Source organism: Nuphar pumila, chromosome 15 (assembly GCF_984573655.1).
Source record: "Nuphar pumila chromosome 15, dmNupPumi1.hap1.1, whole genome shotgun sequence".
Classification (NCBI taxonomy): Eukaryota; Viridiplantae; Streptophyta; class Magnoliopsida; order Nymphaeales; family Nymphaeaceae; genus Nuphar; species Nuphar pumila.
The window spans coordinates 36263478-36282155 of record NC_143263.1 but is presented as its reverse complement, the minus strand read 5'-3'; the positions used below and the strand labels follow the sequence as shown (position 1 = coordinate 36282155).

At 36.3% G+C, this 18678-nt stretch overlaps 1 protein-coding gene across 1 annotated transcript; it reads left to right on the top strand.

Moving 5' to 3' along the window:
- Nucleotides 1-4896: 4896 nt before the first annotated feature.
- On the top strand, nucleotides 4897-18415 carry LOC149815136 (ribosome biogenesis regulatory protein homolog). Its single transcript, XM_089989116.1, has 8 exons — nucleotides 4897-5117; nucleotides 5207-5357; nucleotides 8110-8161; nucleotides 8293-8421; nucleotides 15909-16026; nucleotides 16370-16553; nucleotides 16646-16759; nucleotides 17957-18415. Exons 1-8 carry the CDS (start codon nucleotides 5035-5037, stop codon nucleotides 18083-18085), a joined length of 960 nt encoding a protein of 319 aa, XP_089845242.1. The 5' UTR covers nucleotides 4897-5034; the 3' UTR covers nucleotides 18086-18415.
- The last annotated feature ends 263 nt before the right edge of the window (nucleotides 18416-18678 follow it).

Genomic DNA, 18678 nt, shown 5'->3' with positions numbered 1-18678 from the left:
ATATGGTTGATGTACTGGTATGCATACACAGGAATCAATTGAAATCCCTATGCTCATAAGGATCAAGATAACTACACCACTATGGCTACACCAATATTTGATAGAATAACTTATTCTTACACGCATATGCACCAAAATAGAGAATTATATTATGCATAACCTACCAGATCAAATGGTGCTGCACACAAATATAAAGAATTGTACCCCTACCTTGTGAAGTTGTGAATCTGAAGGTAAGGTGCTCCTCTTCCTCACGGGCGTCGGGTATCCACGTGCGAGCTCCTCGCTGAAATCAATGGTGGAGAGAGAGAGGGGGGGAAAATGTGAAGGAGAAATGGTTCACACGGCTGGGAGGAAAAATCGATAGAGAAAGGAAGCTTAAGAGAGAAAGGAAAGAGTTTTAATGAAACTCGTTTTTTTGTAAACCCTCTCTGGTTTCCGTTTTTTTTTTCTTTTCCAATTAACCTCCCTCATAATAGAGGCCTTGTAACTCCCACCATCTTAAATTCATAGGAAGCCCATTATGAAATATAATGGCCCCTTTTTGAAAAGTTGTGTAATGGGCCTTTCCCATTCAAAATGGTTGGGTTTCCAACCTTGGTCATCCACTCAGCCCTCTTTCTAAAAAAACAAAATTTCTTGTTTTAATGCTCTCTTTAAATCCACATTTTTATAGCTTACTTCCAATTTCGAAATCTCATTCCTTTTTTTTTAATGTTGTTTTGGCAAAAAGGTCTTCTTGGCGCCTAGGGAGATTTGAACTAGGGTTATCCTCCCTAAGGCCGAGCGCCCCAACACCACGCTACTTATTTACTTCTTGTCTTGTTTACTATTTCAATAACTTTTAAGCATGTGTGGTCCTTTGACGCCATCTTACTCGAACCCAAAGTCCATTGCCAGTAAGGTCCGAGATACCTCATTTTAGTATTATAATATTACATAATTGAAAATTCTTCTTCATCTTTTATTTATTTATTGAAAAGACTCGAATATTTTAGGGTTTTATAGGCTATGCCTAATTTGCCCGTATTTAGCTAAAATGCATAAATATGTACAAATTTTTCTTTTTTTTTTTGGCTAAGGCTTTAGACTAGAGTCTTTCCTACACATATATGCGTGTGTACATATTTGATTTGATATGTATGTACACATATGTGTACACAACTCAATTTTATTTTAAATCTCTAATTTTTATCTTGAAAACTGTCTCTACTCTAAATATGATAGATCTGACATCGAATCATCACATGAAAGGTTCGATGTAGAGTTTATCTATTTAGAATAGAAATAAACTTGTGTATTCGAGTTTCGATCAATGGGTAAATAATAGACCCCCTACCTTTTGTGAAAATAGCAACTTCGCTCGTGGAAAGACCAATTTCTCTACTCGATTCGCCTACTCCCTTTTCATATGGTGGTTGCAGCCCTATGCTCAACTTAGGTTGAACATAGGGTCTGAATCCCCTTGCTTAGTGAAGGAGATAAAAAAAAGAAAAACTCAAAGAGGAAGAAGAGGGGAAATGAGAGAAAAAAGAGAGAGAAAAGAAATCCCAACAAATACCAAATGGGGGCGGGGGGGGGGGATGAGTCCCTTAAATAAGGTTTTTTTTTTCTCTCTTCTTAAATCTTTCCAATTTCCCTAACTTTCAGCCCTTGTTTCCATTTTACTAATCTTTTTTTTTAACCTTATTTACTATGACATATATTATATTTTATATCTTATATAATATAATTATATTAACTATGTGTATAACATATCATATATATATATATATATATTCAAATAAACCTATGGGAACCCACAAGCATGGGACATCCCCCCTTGGCTTACTTACCAATTCTCAAAACAAGCTAACATGGCTTGCTTGTTTGGCAAGCCATTGACTTTGTCATACTTTCTTTTTTATATTTTTTTTCTTTCTTCCAAACTTTTTGTATCCTTTTTTTTTTTTACTTTAGCTTGTCAGCCCATCCTAGAATCCTCTAGGATGGGACCCCCTCCCTTGGGAGGGTTTTCCATAAATTGAAAACTTTTGACTTCATTCTCATGGTTTGGTTTTTGAAAAGTTTTAAAAACCCTTTTGTTTTTTTTTTAAGTTTTAACAACTTTCAAAATAACTTGAGGTGCCATATACGATGGGCCCCATAGGAGACACCCCCACCTATGGACCTCTACTATATTATAGAATTTGGTTAATTTATGATTTTTCATTCTATAATAATTAATTTACTAATTAACATATTTTGGTATTTTGGATTTCAAAATACCTAAAACTAAAATTCATTTTTTTTTTGTAATTTAGATTTCAAACTCATAAAGCTAAATTCAAATTTATTGAAATTACATTACATTCATATCAAATTATTCTAAATTCATCTGAAATCATATTTGACTTTATTTTGATGAAATTTACTAATTATTTTAATAAATTTTATCTTTTTCATAAATTCAATTCAGAAGGTGAATTTCACTAAAATCAACTTGGATCAACTTAAATTTTTTATAAGATATTTCTTATCATTCATCTTAGGCTAATTTACATTTTTGCACTCCTTTCTTATAAAATTCATCATTAATACTATTTTATTCATTGAAAATATCCTAAAGAATCTCAGATGTTACATTCAAATTCAATTTAAATTCTAAATTAAATTTTGATGAAGATTCAAATATTGTACAATTCAAACTTGAATTGACATTCAATTAAATCTTAATTTAGGCTTGAATCAAACCCAAATCTAATTATAATATTCAAGACATATTCATTAAATCTAAATTCAAATCCAAATCCGATTCGAATTCAAATTCTCAAATCAAAATCAAAATCAAAATTCGATAAAACTCCAGAAATTAAAATCGAAATTCAATGGGACTCCAAATTCAAATGCACCCTCAATTCGAATCTTGACTAATATTGAAACTCAAATTAAATTTCAATTAAGTTCAACTTAAATCAAGATTAAAAATCAAAACCCAATTCAAAATAAATTCTCAGTCTGAGATTCATTCCAAATCCAAATAAAACTCGAATTACAATTTAAATCTCATTTTAAGTTAAAATAATATTTTAATATTAGCATTTATTTCTCATAAAAATATCAAAAATTCATGGGTTTTACACTCTTCCTAGATGCCTGTGGGAGTAATAAAAGCCATAACCGAAGATTAATTAGGTGTTTCCCTAGGAGACTAGAAGGAGATGTATTGACCTAGTTCTCTACTTTGGACATCTACCAAATCAGAAAATTCCAAACCTGATAAACCTATTCATTGAAAGGTTTATATACAAAATTAATGCACTACCTACCATTAGCCAACTCTGCGACCTAAAGCAGAGGAAGGACGAGTATGCCCAGGATTTCATCAATCGATGGAGGGAGGCTTATCATAAAAATGAAAGATCTCATAAGAGAGTCTCATTCCCTCAACATAATCCTGAACAATTTCAATCAAACACTGAGAAGACTCTTAGCCACCTAGAAATGCAACACTTTTGTGCAATTGATAAACACTACCTCATGGATGGAAAGTCGCTTAAAGAGAGGGGTGTACAAGGGCATTGTGACCAAATTGGAGGGAACCATGAGTTTGGGTCTAAGAAGTCAAATCACAAGAACATGGTGAATATGTTCAATCTGAAACAATCCAGCAAAGGCAAGAATCGGGCAAGGCCATTTCAGAATCAAAACCAGCAAAGGCAGACTCAAGAATAACCCCAATAACAAGGTGGCCAGAAGCATGGGCAATTAGGCTTGACATGGAACCCTAACTGGAGTTGAGAAAGAAGGTTCACCCAATTCCGGTAATCATTAATAGAAGTGCTCCTGATCAAGGCAGACATGATCAGACTACCAAAGTGGCCCAATCCTCCCCACTAAAAAAAAAGACCCCATGAAGTTTTACAAATATCATCAAACCGTGGGGCATGACACAAAATAATGTATTATCCTTGGCCACATCATCCAATACCATTTGGATAGAACAACCAGTAGGGAATGAGAATCTGGGTATCTATACCAACCCGTTCTCAACAAATAATAGTGTGAAAGTTGTGGTTGATACCCCCAAATCAGAGTCGGGTGCCTAATCCATGTGAATCAAGGTGGCAATCAAATGTTGTAGTGATTCTTTGAATCACTAGCAATCCAGCAGACCTAAAAAAGTTCCAAGTCATCCAAAAATGGAGCTTCATACCAATTATCAAAGTGGACTAGAAAGTTGAGCCAAAACCGTCAAAACAATATCATGTCAATATTGTGAATCTTTAAATCTGGGGTCCCTTCCTTTGGGCTGTCTCTACGCAAGGGGTGAATCATATTACATGATCAAGAGAATCTACTGGTCAGAGCATTTATCAATTTTTAAACTTTATAAAAACCTACATGCATACAAGAATCAGATGATCCAAGGGTTTATTCCTATAAAATAAACCATATACAACACATTGTACGGTCATATTTAAGAAAATCTTAAAAAAAAAACCTTTCAAAGGCCAGTTAGCTGGAAAAGTGGTTAACAGCTACCACCTTATATTGAAAAACACAATTCAAGGTCGTTCTTACCAAATCAACCATCCTGAATTCATCTAACATGTTAGGTTTGATGAAAACAACTTGCAACAAAAGGATCTGACAAGGGGTATGACATTAGAGTATGAAGATGGGGATGAGTGGATCCCGTTCTGAACCAACCTAGACCCAGCTAGTGTACTCAAAAGCTCAATCTAGACCAGCCTGAAAATAGGACCAAGGAGCCTACCCTAGCCGGTTACAATAATCGCAAATCATCGCGTCATGATGGGCTATTCTACACGGGCCAACTTTACAGCGTCTAACTTGATCTGGATCCAGCCCGTTTTCAGCCCTATACCACAAGCCTCCTCCTCCTCCTCCCCTCCCTTTGAAGACGGCGGCACCGCGCGCCCCCCTTCTCTCTCTCTCTAAACCCATAACCCTACAAAGGCTTCTTCTTCTACTCACTGTGGCAGAGAGTGTTTCAGAAGGCAAAACGAAAAAAAAAAAAGGGGAGGAGAGATGGAAGGTCAGCAGTACCAGATCGACCTCGGCAACCTCATGGCCTTCGCCCCCCTCCACCATTTCACTCTCCCTCCCTCTCAGTAACCTCTCTCTCTCTCTCTCTCTCTCTCTCTCTCTCTCTCTCTCTTTCTTATTTGTGGTTTTTTGTGTTGTGGATTCAATTGAGTAGTGAAGAGGCGATCGAAGAGTGCCTCCGGAAGGGCACGGAGCTCGTTCAGGCGGTAGCGGACGCCCTCTTTGCTTTGCCGTCGACCGCCGACCCGGACGGGCCGCTGGTTCAGCTGCCGCCTCCCACCACCAAGTTGCCCAGAGAGAAGCATGTAAGAATTGCCGCTATTGCTGTTCTTTCCTGCTTTCTCTTCTTCTCTATCCTTTTTGCCCATGTTGGTGTTTTTCGTTTCGGCTCTGAATGAAGCTTGTGTCTCGTCCATGGTGGTGCTTGTTGACGAACTCATGCCCTACTTCAACAAGATTTTGAGATTTTAATGGTTCGTTTATTGGTTGAGAAATTGTGTTGAATTTTTTGAATGTGCATGTTTTATTCAACTTTGTCTTAGTTACTTTAGGGGTGTTTGGAATACCCACATCTCCAAAACAGTGGGATAGGCTGGGAAATTGAATTATCCAGACGAGTGTAGTTTCCCCAATTTTCCCGTTGGATAGGCAGGTAGATCCAAACAAACCAACAATGTCGATGTGCTTAGTAGAATAGAAACTATTTGGCTTAGTCTCCATTGAAGTTGAACATGGGAGGTAATATCAAAGTACGGTCCAGTATCATTTCCGTGTCTTCTTAACCAAACGATATAGAATGAAATGGTGGGAGCTAATCCCTCATAGTCATATGAATACATTCGGTTTACTTGTTTATAATAATCCAAGGTTGTATTAATAGGGAGTGTACTTGCACGTATCTCACATAATGGTTAATCAAACTATGGTGATTTGATGCCAATTTGGAAGGAGATCCAAAACCATGGTGTCTTTCACAAGCTATGGTGTCTAGTTGGGCCCACACTCGGTATCTTGGTTGAGGAAAAGAAAGAGAACTGGTGATCGCTTTAACACAGAAGTTAATATCATGTATAAGTTTTGTGGTACAACATTTGCTTTCAGCATTGCATCAAATAGTCGATAGATCATTGTTATTTTGAGACAGCTGAAGTGCAGTGGCAATCTCTACCAATCCTATTCAGCATGAAAAAAATGAAACAGGGTCGGATCGGCATTTTGTAAGGGAAAAGGTTGAAGACGAGAAAATTCATGCGATATTTATTCAAGGAGAAAATCAAGTGGCTGTTTTTTTTACTAAGTCTTTGCCTTCACATCGGCATTGTTAGTCAAAAGACAAACTTTTCCATGGTGCTTGCCTATGTAGAGTTTGTGGGATCTGTTGAGAATCAGTAATAAATGGCTGAGTGCATGTTATGATGAATCATAGGGTAATATTGTCTTTCAAGTTTGATAAGGACTTATGTAAATTATACTTTTGTCACTGTAATTTATGTAATTCACATCAATACAGGTTGTCTGACCCTAATCCTCCTCTGTTTAGTACTTGTCTTAGACTTAAACCTTCTCTTTCTTCTATGGTTTTCTCTTACTTGTGCATGGCATGGATTCCTAAGCAAAATCTCACACTTGTGCTCTGTTATGGTTTGCTTTCTTAAGCGATTGCTTACATTGTTTGCATTTGCTATTGCCCACTCTATCATAGCTTTCCTTGTGCATATGATTGATTTTTAATGCTTCAACTTGCCCCATGAACACCTTGCAAAGGCCATTAAAGCTCGTTCTTCATAGTCTATATCACTTGGATGTTGCATGATTGTCCAGCACAATTGCTTGGTCTATGTCACATGGCTTCCCCAATTTGTGATGGATCTTGCCCATCAAATCTTCTTAGTGGTAACGAGATTCCAAAGTTGTTGGATTGTCAAGAGAAAAAGTACAATACCAACAATGATGATTGAGTGATATGAGGATTGCATGGGACAATGATTAGAACAGTAAGTTAAAGCTAACCTTCAGTTCATGAGCAGACCATTAGGTTTGGCTATAAGTTTTTTTGTAGACTTCTGAGGTTTTGTATAATTTTTTTCCTGTCAAAGGGTGTTTGTTTCTTACTAAGTCGGTAAAAACAACCATTTAGCTTGAGCCAATAAAGTCTTAAAGAAAGTGAAGGCAAAGATGAAGCAAGCCACCGAAGCTGTGCCCAGTTGCCCACCAAGAAGCTACTCTTAAATGAAATTTCTTACTTGTGTGGAGATGTGGCCGCTGAGCATCTTCATAGCTGATGATAAGTAGGTGAATGGAATATTTTGTAGATCCTCTAATTAATCTGACTTGAGTTGCTTTGCTTATAAAGCTGAGAGTGGTTTTGATTAATAAGCCGACAGAATTTCCAAATTACTTTTGAGAACTTGCTTTTTCTTGTGGTGAGTGGATTGGTAGATACACCTCTGTCTGTGGCACCCTTTAGTTTGTTTGTGTCTGTTTTCTTCATTGTGCTGGAACTGCTAACTGCTAATTCTGTATTGTTGCACAAAATTTTCCCATAAATACATTGATTTGTCTCAGTCTGTAGTGGATAAAAAATATACTGTTGGTAGCTTACATACACCATTTTTTCAACTATCCTTACTGGTACTTTCAGTATCATTTCCCTGTACATTCCTGTCACAATTTCTCTTTCCACTATCATGGCTTGTTTTTGTATGACCAACCTTGCCATCCTTCTGTTATTGATTTTCTCCTATTGGTAACACCCTTTGTATTTGTAGCACCAATTTAGCACGTAGAAATTTTTGTTTCTATTATTGGTAGTTGAGCAAGCTGAGCTATAAGTATTTCAAGGGGTGATCTAACTGATTCTTGAAAGCAAAGTGCTTTTGCATTCTTTTAAAAATCACATTGTATGTTTCTGCACTTGAGTAAGGAGTCATGTGAGTTCCTTGATATGAAATAGTTTAGAAATGTGCTTATCTGTTTCAAATGACATCTTGAATTAATTTCGTCGCTGGATTTGCTATGATATCTTAATGGTGATAAAAATGATATCTGTTATTTCAGATTCCAAGGCCAAAGCCTCCTACAAAATGGGAACTTTTTGCTCAAAAGAAAGGTTTGTTGCTTAGGTATTTTGTGTCACCCTTACCAGATATTGAAATTGAGCATTTCTTGTGGTCTGGACTTTACTATTTTAAACAAAATTCTGAGGCATCAAAGCTGACCAGCTTCATACTCTTTTTACAGGAATAAAAAATCATAAAAAGAGCAAGCTTGTTTTGGATGCTCAAACTCGTAAATGGAAGCGGCGATATGGATATGATCGTGCAGGAGATGATAAAGATATACCAATCATTGAGGCCAAGGAATCTGATGGTAGTAATTTGTACTTTTCCTTGTAATTGTGATTTAAGGATTTTCCTAGTGTCTCTATATCCTTTGTGCGGTCAGGGACTCTGGGGCAACACTTGTTAGAAGTAGACCTTTTAGCAATATATATGATGGATCCAAATTTCTGATTCATTGAAGTTGAGAACATTGTTCTCTATTTACTTATTTGTGGATACATGATGACATATGTTCAGTATTCCTTTTTTGCAATAGTGAAGTCCCAATGATGCCAGGTTACAGAGTCTGGATTATCAACCTGTCAACATCTTGAAGTGTGTTTTCAGTATCATGTTAATATGTTTGGGGGGGGGTTGATTTTGTTTTTTGTGTCTTTGTACTCAGGTAGACAGGTTATTCCTTTCCTTTTTTGAAGATAGTGCAATTCTTGTCTCCATTATTGAAGTTAATTATAAGGCATTATTTAGAAACTCTCTTGTGATTAATGGTAGTGTCTATAAATCTGCTGATTGAGGTTAAAGTTTTTGGGTCAAATTTTGCTTTAGGAGAATCATTGGTGCTCTTAGGATTAAATTCAGCATTGTCTCTGGAAATGTTAAGTTTATCATGGGGGCGTCCTCTCTAGTTGCAACTTGGACTGGGTGAGGCCAAGCCTAAGTCCATTCTCAACCAGGTTGCACAGCCCATTGACAGGCTGGGCTAGGTTAAAAAACCTGTCAGGCCCACCAATTTAAGCTGGGCCCTGAGTGGCCCATGAGCAGCCTGGCCCAGTGCGCAGCCCTATTCCCTAGTAAACAAGCAATATTGTATTTATTTATTTATTATTTCATTCATTATTGTAATAAGGCTTGTGATGACGATGTTAGGATGTGCATACAAGTAATGCATGGACGAATTGACGCTTGCTTATGCATTTTCAAGCAGTTCAGAGCATGTAGACACATTATCATTGTTTAAGACTGATCATGTTTCATGCTGAGCAATTTTGGATGTTAAAATGCATTTCAATGGCCATTACATTTTGATGCAAGTCTGTGCCATCCATTTTTGTCTGTTAAAAGTATACTTTTATGTTTACACTTTTTAATGAAGCATACTCCATGCTTAATGAATCGTGAGAAACTCATCCATACGGTTAAGTTCTGTTTCAGGTCTTGGTACTTCATGACCCCATTGTAATGAGGTATGCGGAATTACAAGCCAAAGGTGAAAAAGTATCAACTAAGTCTAATAATGGACAAATCCAAAAGCACAATGAGCATATAAGCAAGAAGTTTACAATGGGACAATACAAAAAGCCTTAAAAGGCAATGCCAACAAGTAAATAATGCAAATCTTATTAAAGAAGGCTTGAAAAGTTACATCAGAACAAAGGGGAACATCTCCTATTTATACACAACAAATGAGGAGAGGGGAGACCATTGGGACTCAAAGTCGTTGGGAGCTCCCAATGGTCATATTTATGACTGTTGGGCCCCAAGGACTCCATGAGTGGGGCCTCAATGCTCTAAAGAAAATGAAAAGAAAAAAAAGAAAAATGTACATTTAAAATAAATACAAAAACCTAAATTATAAAAATAGTTGTTTCTAGAAACAATTATATAAAAAGACAAAAATGCCCCTATCAGGCAAACTATATATATATATATATATATATATATATATATATTAACACTCTCTAAAACTTATGGGGAAATAACCGAAAGTTTGCTAAGAAGAAAAATAAAGCGAAGAGCAAGAAGATCTTTTGTGAATAAATCCACCAACTTTTACTCTGATGTGACATATGACAATGTAATATTTTTTCTAAGATATTTATCACGTATATAATGACAGTCCATCTCAATATGTTTAGTACGCTCGTGGAAGGTGTGGTTGCTTGCAATATAAATTGCACTCTTATTATTGCAGCACATCTTTGAAGAAGTAGAGATGATTATGCCTATATCGTTGAGAAGATTTCGAAGCCACATAAGCTCAATGGTTGTAGTAGTCATTGCACGATATTCGGCTTCAGTTGAGGATAGAGATACTTTATGCTGCTTTTTGAATCTTCATGAAATCAGTCACCTAAAAACACATAAAAACCTATAGTTGAGACTTTATCATCGGGATTTCCACCCCAATCAGCATTAGTATATGCATATAAATCAAATAAAGGAGATGATGATAGAAAAACCTCCTTGGTTATAGTATTCTTGATGTATCTGACAATTCTAAAGACAACACTCATGTGCACAGTGGTAGGAACTTGTTGAAACTGACTAACAGAATGAATTGCATGTGTTATGTCTGACTGAGTGATAGATAAGTATATTAGTGACCCAATAAGTTGGCGGTAAGGAGTAGGATCTTTGAGTAGAGTTCCATCTTCCAACTTTAATTTAGCATTATTTACTTCTGGGGTTTCTATCTTCTTATCATGTGAAATACCATACTTAGTATAAATATCAGCAACAAATTTCATTTGAGAAAGGATGTACCCTCTGGGCGAGTATGCAACTTCAATTCCTAAGAAATATCTTAAGAAACCTAAATAAAAAAATCAAATTTTTTTTTAAATAATTTTAATATTACTGATTCTTTGTTTGTCACTTCCAGTGATAATCATATCATCTACATAAAGTAGAAGAATAACAACCATAGAACCAGTACTTCTAACAAAAAGATCAGTGTCAATTTAACATGAATGAAAACTCAGATGAGTCATCACATTACTAAATTTATCATGCCAAGCTTTTGAAGCTTGTTTTAGACCATATAAAGCTTTTTTAAGTTAAGGAATTTTACCTTTTTCAATGCAAAACCCTAGCAGAGAATCCATGTAAATTTCTTCATTTAATTCACCATTTAGAAAAACATTTTTCACATTTAGTTGATAAATGAGTCATTTTTTAATAGATGCAACGGCTATGAGAGTCGTAACACTAGTCATTCTAGCTACCGGGGCAAATGTTTTTTCATAGTCAATACCATACTCTTGAGAGTATCCTTTGGCCAATAGCCTAGCTTTGTAATGTTCTAGAGACCCATGACTCTTGGTTTTTACTTTAAAAACCCATCTACATCCCATGGGTAATGAAGTTATTTCCCATGTTTTAGCTTTTTCAAGAGCATTAGGTTCTATATTCATAGCTTCAGCCCATTGAAGAAGATTTTTTACTTCATTATAATGAGATGGTTCATGATAGAAATGTAATGCAATTAGACATGACCTATATTTTGGTGTTAATGTGTCATAAGATGCAAATCTATTTGGTGGGTTGAAGACGATTGGATCTCCTAAGGAAGGTTTCCTCTAATGATGAACTTTGAGAATATTTTTCTAAAGCATTTAGAGGATTTCTTTGTTCATGCCTTGTATAAGTTTGCATAGGTTTATCAACAATATCATTATTTATTTGTGGTTCTTCTTCCATGTTCTCATCATCATTTTCATTGATATTTAAGGGATTATCCTCTATCGCCGACCCCAATTGTTTTGGGTTGAAGGCATAGTTGTTGTTGTTGTTGTATCCTCTATGTCATCTAAAGAATCATCACAAGAATTCAACTCTTCTTGTGGAAAAAGATCAAATAAAAAGGTATAATTAACTTCATTGTTTTCTTTGGTCTTTTCAAAACCATTTTTATTTTCCAAAAAGGTTACATCTTTAGAAACATATAGGTTGTTATTCTTGGGATCAAAACATCTATATCTTTTTTTGTTTTCTCTGTAACCCATGAATACACATTCAATGACTTTTGGAAACAATTTATCTCTTTTATGAAAAAGCATAAAACACTTACAACCAAAGATCCACAACCTATTGAAGTCGGGTGTTCTTTTAAATAATTTTTTATAAGGGGATATGTTTTGCAAGGCCGATGAGACCATTCTATTTATCAAATAAGTTGATGTTAGAGCAGTCTCGGCCCAAATTTTTTTTGGAATGTCTTTAGAAATAAGTAGTGTCATGTTTTCTTTCAGCTAATCAATTTTGTTGGGGAGTTCTAGGACGTGATTTTTGGTGAGAAATTCCATTTAATTCTAAATAATTTTGAAACTCATTCAATAAGTATTCACCACATGAATCAAAACTAAGAATAAAGATGTTGCTTGAAAATTGGTTTTTGACAATCATATAAATTTTTTTAAAGGAGAAAACATCGAATTTGAAATTAAGAAAGTATATCCATACATACCTAGTGAAATCATCAATAAAGGTAACATAATATGGATATCCTCCTTTCGATATGACGGAAAAAGGTTCCCAAACATCCAAATGCACTAATTCAAAAGATCTCTTAGAGACAAAGATTATATTTGAAAACAGAGTGAATTTTATTTTTCTAAAGATACAATCTTTGCAAACTAATTTTTTCTCATTACAATTTTTTTTTTCCAAAGGGAATAAGATACATTCTAGAAAAGCTTGGATGCCCAAGTTGTTTATGCCAAGTTTCAATATCTTTATCTTGAACATAATTACAAAAAGAGTTTAGAGGAAGATTTAGATAGTTTATGTAGTAGAGATCTCCCTTCCTATGGCCTTGCCCAATCAGCTTCTCGGATCGGAGATCCTGCACGGAGCAACCCTTAGATGAGAAGGAGATTCCACATCCATAATCGAAAATTTGTAAAACGGAAAGAATATTCAAACTTAATTATGGAACAACCTTTACTTTTGGCAAAAAAAAGTTTTTAGAGGAATTTAAAGTTCCAACACTTTTAATTTGTAAAGATGTTCCATCGGCAGTTGAAACATAGGAGGTTTTTGAATTAGTGCATAAGTCTGATAAGCCATTCTCAAGAGTGTCATGTGAAAAGAGGTCCTCGAATCAAGGATCCAATAAGGACATACCTGGAGGGGAAGATGAGGCTATTGCGGCACCCGATGTGGATGGAGATTTGAGCAGCATTTTAAGTGCCTCCGATAATTGAGCAAACAAAAATGAATCTTTTCTTTTAATTGGTTCTTCCTTCCTTGGTATAGTTTCTTCAACGGAAGCAACTTTGTTCTTTAGTTTTTTTATATAACTTGGGACAATTAGGCCGTATATAACCCAATTCATGGCATGGCAAATGACCTTATTTTAGCCTCCATTATAGCTATTTTGCCTCCCTAAGTGTAGAGGTTTGTAAGTTTTCACATGATTCTTGGGTTTGGATATGGCCAACACTTCATCTCTTCCTTTTATCATATTAAGGTGAGTTTTCTCTTGGCATATTTTGGTAACGACATCCTATAGAGGAAGAGACTTAGATCTATAAAGGAGGAAAGATCTAACTTGTTCATATTCGGGCCTAAGCCCATATAAAAATTGAAAAAAATATTTTTTTCCATTTGCTCTCTTCTTAATCCAACATCGTCATTAGCAACTCACTTGGGTTTAAGAAGAGATAGTTCATCCCATAAGGGACTAAGAGTGCTAAAGTAATCACAGACACTCATGTCCTCTTAATGGTATATATTTTTTCTCCAAGAAAAAAATGTCTTGCAAGAATCTTTTGTTTATACATACCTTTCGTGAAAAAACCATACTTCGTTTGCCTTGCAAAATTTGGCTACGTTGGCACATATATTTTGAGTTCAACATTGTTCATAAATTATGTGAGGATTTTGGCATGTTTACTTTCCCAATCTTCTATCTTGGATTGATGATCCTCAATAGCTTTTACGCGAGCATTTCCTTTTAGAGCCTTTTCTTGTCGTGAGTTTGAGTTATGGTTCTGGAATAAAGTCCATCACGTATCCCCAAAGCTTTTTGCCTTTGAGGTTATTCTTCATGGCGGATGCCCACGTGTAGTTGGTACCATTCAACTTGAAGGAGAGATCAATCTTATGCTCATTCTCCATTGTGACTTAGAGAAGAAGGACAAAAGAATATGAAAGATATCCTCCACTTAAATTGCGGCAAGAGCTTTGATTCCCAAAATACAATCTTTCAATGGTCACCTTTCAAGATACAAAGAGCACGACCTTGCTCTGATACCATGTATCATGTAATGCGGAGGCATCAACTAAGTCCAATAATCGACAAATACAAAAGCACAATGAGCATACAAGAAAGAAGTTCACAATGAAACAATACAAAAAGCCTTAAAAGGCAATGCCAACAAGTAAAGAATGCAAATCTTATTAAAGAAGGCTTGGAAAGCTACATTAGAACAAAGGGGAACATATCCTATTTATACACAACAAATGAGGAGAGGGGAGACCATTGGGAGCTCCCAACGACTCCATGAGTGGGGCCCCAATGCTATAAAGAAAATGAAAATAAAGAAAAAAAAAGTACATTTGAAATAAATACAAAAACCTAAATTAGAAAAATAATTGTTTCTAGAAAGAAGTATGTGAAAAGATGAAAATGCCCCTATCGGGCAAACTATATATATATATATATATTTTAACACCCATAAGTTGAACCGAGATAGATTTTCCTCAATGTGACTTAAGGTGTATCAGAATTGCGTTTGTGCTTTTTAGCTTTGGCAAAACTTCAATCCTGCCATCCTTTTACTTATTGAAGGAAGAAAACAAGTTTTTAAGTGTCGGACCTTTCATTAGTTATTCAGTTTTGATTTTACATCTGGTCAACAATTAGAGAAGGATTTGAGTGACTAACATGTTGCAAGGACAGTCTTGCAATGCAGTTAAGGATTCATTCACTGTGGTTTGCATGTCTGCCAATGAAACTCCATTTTGGCATTGGAATGGTTAGTTTTTATGGGATTCAGTCAATGTCGTTTCAAGGTAGATTGTCTGAGCAGTGCATTTTGCTCTAGATGAACACTGCTCCAACTGGTTGGTCCTCTTTCACCATTGCTTGGATACTTTGTTTGGTATGGCCCCTTTCCTCCAGAACTAACTAGAGCGACCTGCACCTTATCTTTCTATTAAAATATGTAGCAATACATGATAGGCTGACCTGCAAGTGTCTTGCAATCAACTTCTATAGAGTTATTGATCCTGCTATTCAAAGGTACAGCAGCCACTGTCTTGCTCATTGATTTGTTTTGGCACCAAAGGCCACATTATAGATGGTTTCCCAACCTAGAGGCAGCATTTCTGGTTGAGTTGTCCTGTGAAGTACTTGAGATACCTCAATGTGTTTTTCTTCATTGAATTTCTCAATTTATAAAGGCGGCAATGGCTTTCAGAATTAATATATTAATATCTAAAAAATTTTGTACATTTTGTTTTATCTTTTATAGCATAGGACACCATAAAATTAGATTTGTGTTGCAATAAAGTTAGGTCAGTTGAATGAGATAATAACATGAAGGGGAAGTTATTTGCAGTGATTCCTTTTAAAATCATTTATGTGATTCTTCAGAAAAGATATTCTTTGATTGGAAAATGACATGCAGCACACGAGAAAAAGAAAAACAGAACCTTCAATTTTGAGTTCTTAATATGGCACAGGATTTTGGCATATGTTCAACTGCACAAATGTTTGTCCTTATTGTCTTTATGTTTCATCCTGCATGAGTTTGGGTTTCTAAAATGTTTCTTTGGCCGCTCTTGCAGAGCCAGGAGTTGACCCCTTTAGCAAGAGAAAAGCTGAGAAGAAAAAACGGGTTGAGAGGCAGGAAAAGAATCGGCTGCAGAATCTAAAACAGGCTGCAAAACTTGGTGCATTGCCAAGGTAATCTCCTGAATGGACGAGAGCATCTGCTAATTTTTTTCTAGAATTTATCAACGCATGTTTAACAATGAAGGAAAAACAGAAAATTTATTGTACTTGGCATGTCCTTTTCTGGGTTGTTGGAATATGCAAATCCATCCTAATTTTAGGATCCTTATGTAGAGTATTACTTTCTAGTTTCTACACTTCCTATAAATTCTATTTAAGTTGATACACCCTGAGTGATTGTATGTGAAAGATGTACTCAATCAAGAAATTTGAAATCCTCTCTCTCTCTCTCTCTCCATGTATAGTTTCTAAACTTCTAATGATGATGGAAATTGTTTGGCCTTCCTCTTGTCAGCACTGTGCAACTCGCTGCAAGGGCATTGCCCATAACTGGCACTAAGGAACCACCCAAGAAGTTCACGAAGAGCGAGTTGGAGGACAGTGCTGGTTTAGCTGGAACTGCAACAGCAAGTGGTGGCAAGTTTGACAAGAAGCTCCCTGGGGAGAAACCTCCCAAACACTCTGGAAAGCATCGAAAGGTACAGTCATCAGTAACTGCTACTTCTTGCATTTGCATGCCCATTTTATTTGAATCACTCACCCAGTGTGGTTTATTTTACTTTCTATGCAGTTTCTACCCGTTGTTGAAGGTTCAGGCATTGGTGCAAAGGAAAAGCAACAGAGTGAAAAGATTTTAAAAAGGCTCCTTGAGAAGAGCTCCCATGAGATACTCAATGTGGACAAGGTAACGTATTCCATCATGCACCATTGTCCCTTTTAGAATTTGAATTTAGGAATATTATAGAAAATAATCTGAATTTTAGAGCTTGTTTTTTAATGGAATTGACTTAGTCAAGGCCTTATTTAGCCTTTATTGGAAGAGGTTCTACTACCAAAAGCAGTGGGTCATGCAATCTCTTAGACTTGTATACGTTGCACGCAATCATTTCAGTAGCTAAGCTATCATGTAGGGGATGGTGTCGCAGGTACACCTGACCATGGGATCACATACGGCACAAATATCATGGAGTGAGTAGTGTGTGAGTTCTCTGCTCAATCAGTTTAGGGTCAGCTCATGTTCTGTAGTGTCCCTCAGAGAGCAATGTAGCAAAGCAGGGGTTGCTTGGAAGTGGCTCATCAGGATTTGATAGATCAAAGTCTGTTTGACTGTTCGGTGGAACTCCTCACAGATCTCTAATTACCAATGTCTCCATTGGCAACCATTGCCAAGCTAGCCTGAGGTATCAAAAACTACTGCAGACACTGAACCTACGTGTTGCCTGTAATTACAAAAGAAATGCCTGCAATAAGTAGGCCAGGTCTCTACATTTTCGTGGGGAATGGATGTGGTGATCTATAGGTACATGGATTCTTCTAAAATGCCAACACACCCATGTCGCGTCTGCATAGGTGTGACACTTGAACACGGCTTCCGCAGTGTCAGTTGCAGTCAACTGCACCAGAGCCCATTTCTATCCAAAACTGGACTCAGTTAACCCTAACCAAGCCCAGTTATATATATATATCCACACCCCACACCCAAGTTTTTTGAAACTGTGATGTCGCACTTTTCGCAGTGATGATGAATTTATCCCTTCATAATTGGGTTCCAAATTAGTGTTTCTAGAATGCATGATGTTGCCTTTCTGCGGTGGATGGGTGCACAACTGTAGAATTCTATCCGTCTTTTATTTTTTGGGGGTTGGACAGAAGATATGGGGAAACATGAGTGCTAGCTCATCATTTAAGCACTAGCAAGTTTCTGCTGGTGTCGATCTTCACCGGGGAGAAAAAAAAAAGAGAATTTGTGCCTAACAGTGTAGAAACACACTCTCTCTCTGACTTGTGCTATTTGCTTAACTAGATTACTATAGTACTCCTTTCTATTTACCAATCATCAGAAACAAATGAATTCACTTCCATTTTGTTGGTTATCATTCAGGCTGTTTCCATGGTTAATGTGAAGGAAGAACAGAAGCGACACCGGCAGCGTGAGGCCAACTCCTCACCCTCTTCCAAGTTGAAGCCAAAAAAGGCCTTCAAGAAGAAGTCTGGAAAGAAAAGTCATTAGGCAGTTGGAGGAAATTCACTTTCTTTTTTTTGTATATCCCTCAATTTTGAAAACAGTTGCTCCTTGAATGATGGGGAATATTGAGTGTTATTTTTGCTTTTCTGGACGTATTACGTGAGTCCTTGTTAATCTCCTTTCGCCTACACCATGGCCATCAAATCTCTTGTGATCCTGCCGCTAGAAAAAGAAAAAGAAAAATCTCTTCTTCTGGTGTCATGACATTGTTCTGTCAATACTTTCCACACGGAATTGGACCTATAAAAAGTGGAATTTGTGCTTGTGGAAGTTGGAGTAACCGGGGTTGAAAAAGAAAAGAAATTTTGCTAACAATGTTTTTTTTTTGTCTTCACAGAGTTCCACCTTTTGCATTCTAAGGAATTGGAGCTGGTAATTGCAAAGTAAGATGTAATTAGGGATGTCAACAGTTTGGGTTTTATCCAATATCTGACTCAAACAGATTCTCCCTAGTCAAATTTGGTAAGCTAAAACCATATTTGATTATAATCAGAAGCAGATATTATTTGGATATTTTGTTACTGGAGCTAACAGATTTCTGGATTTGATGGATATCTGATTCCGATTATGCATAAAAA

Coding starts and splice junctions, on each gene's coding strand:
- LOC149815136 (XM_089989116.1), top strand. CDS start 5,035: ATGGAAGGTCAGCAGTACCAGATCGACCTCGGCAACCTCATGGCCTTC. Junction 5,118..5,206: donor TTCACTCTCCCTCCCTCTCA/GTAACCTCTCTC, acceptor TCAATTGAGTAG/TGAAGAGGCGATCGAAGAGT. Junction 16,027..16,369: donor AAACTTGGTGCATTGCCAAG/GTAATCTCCTGA, acceptor TCCTCTTGTCAG/CACTGTGCAACTCGCTGCAA.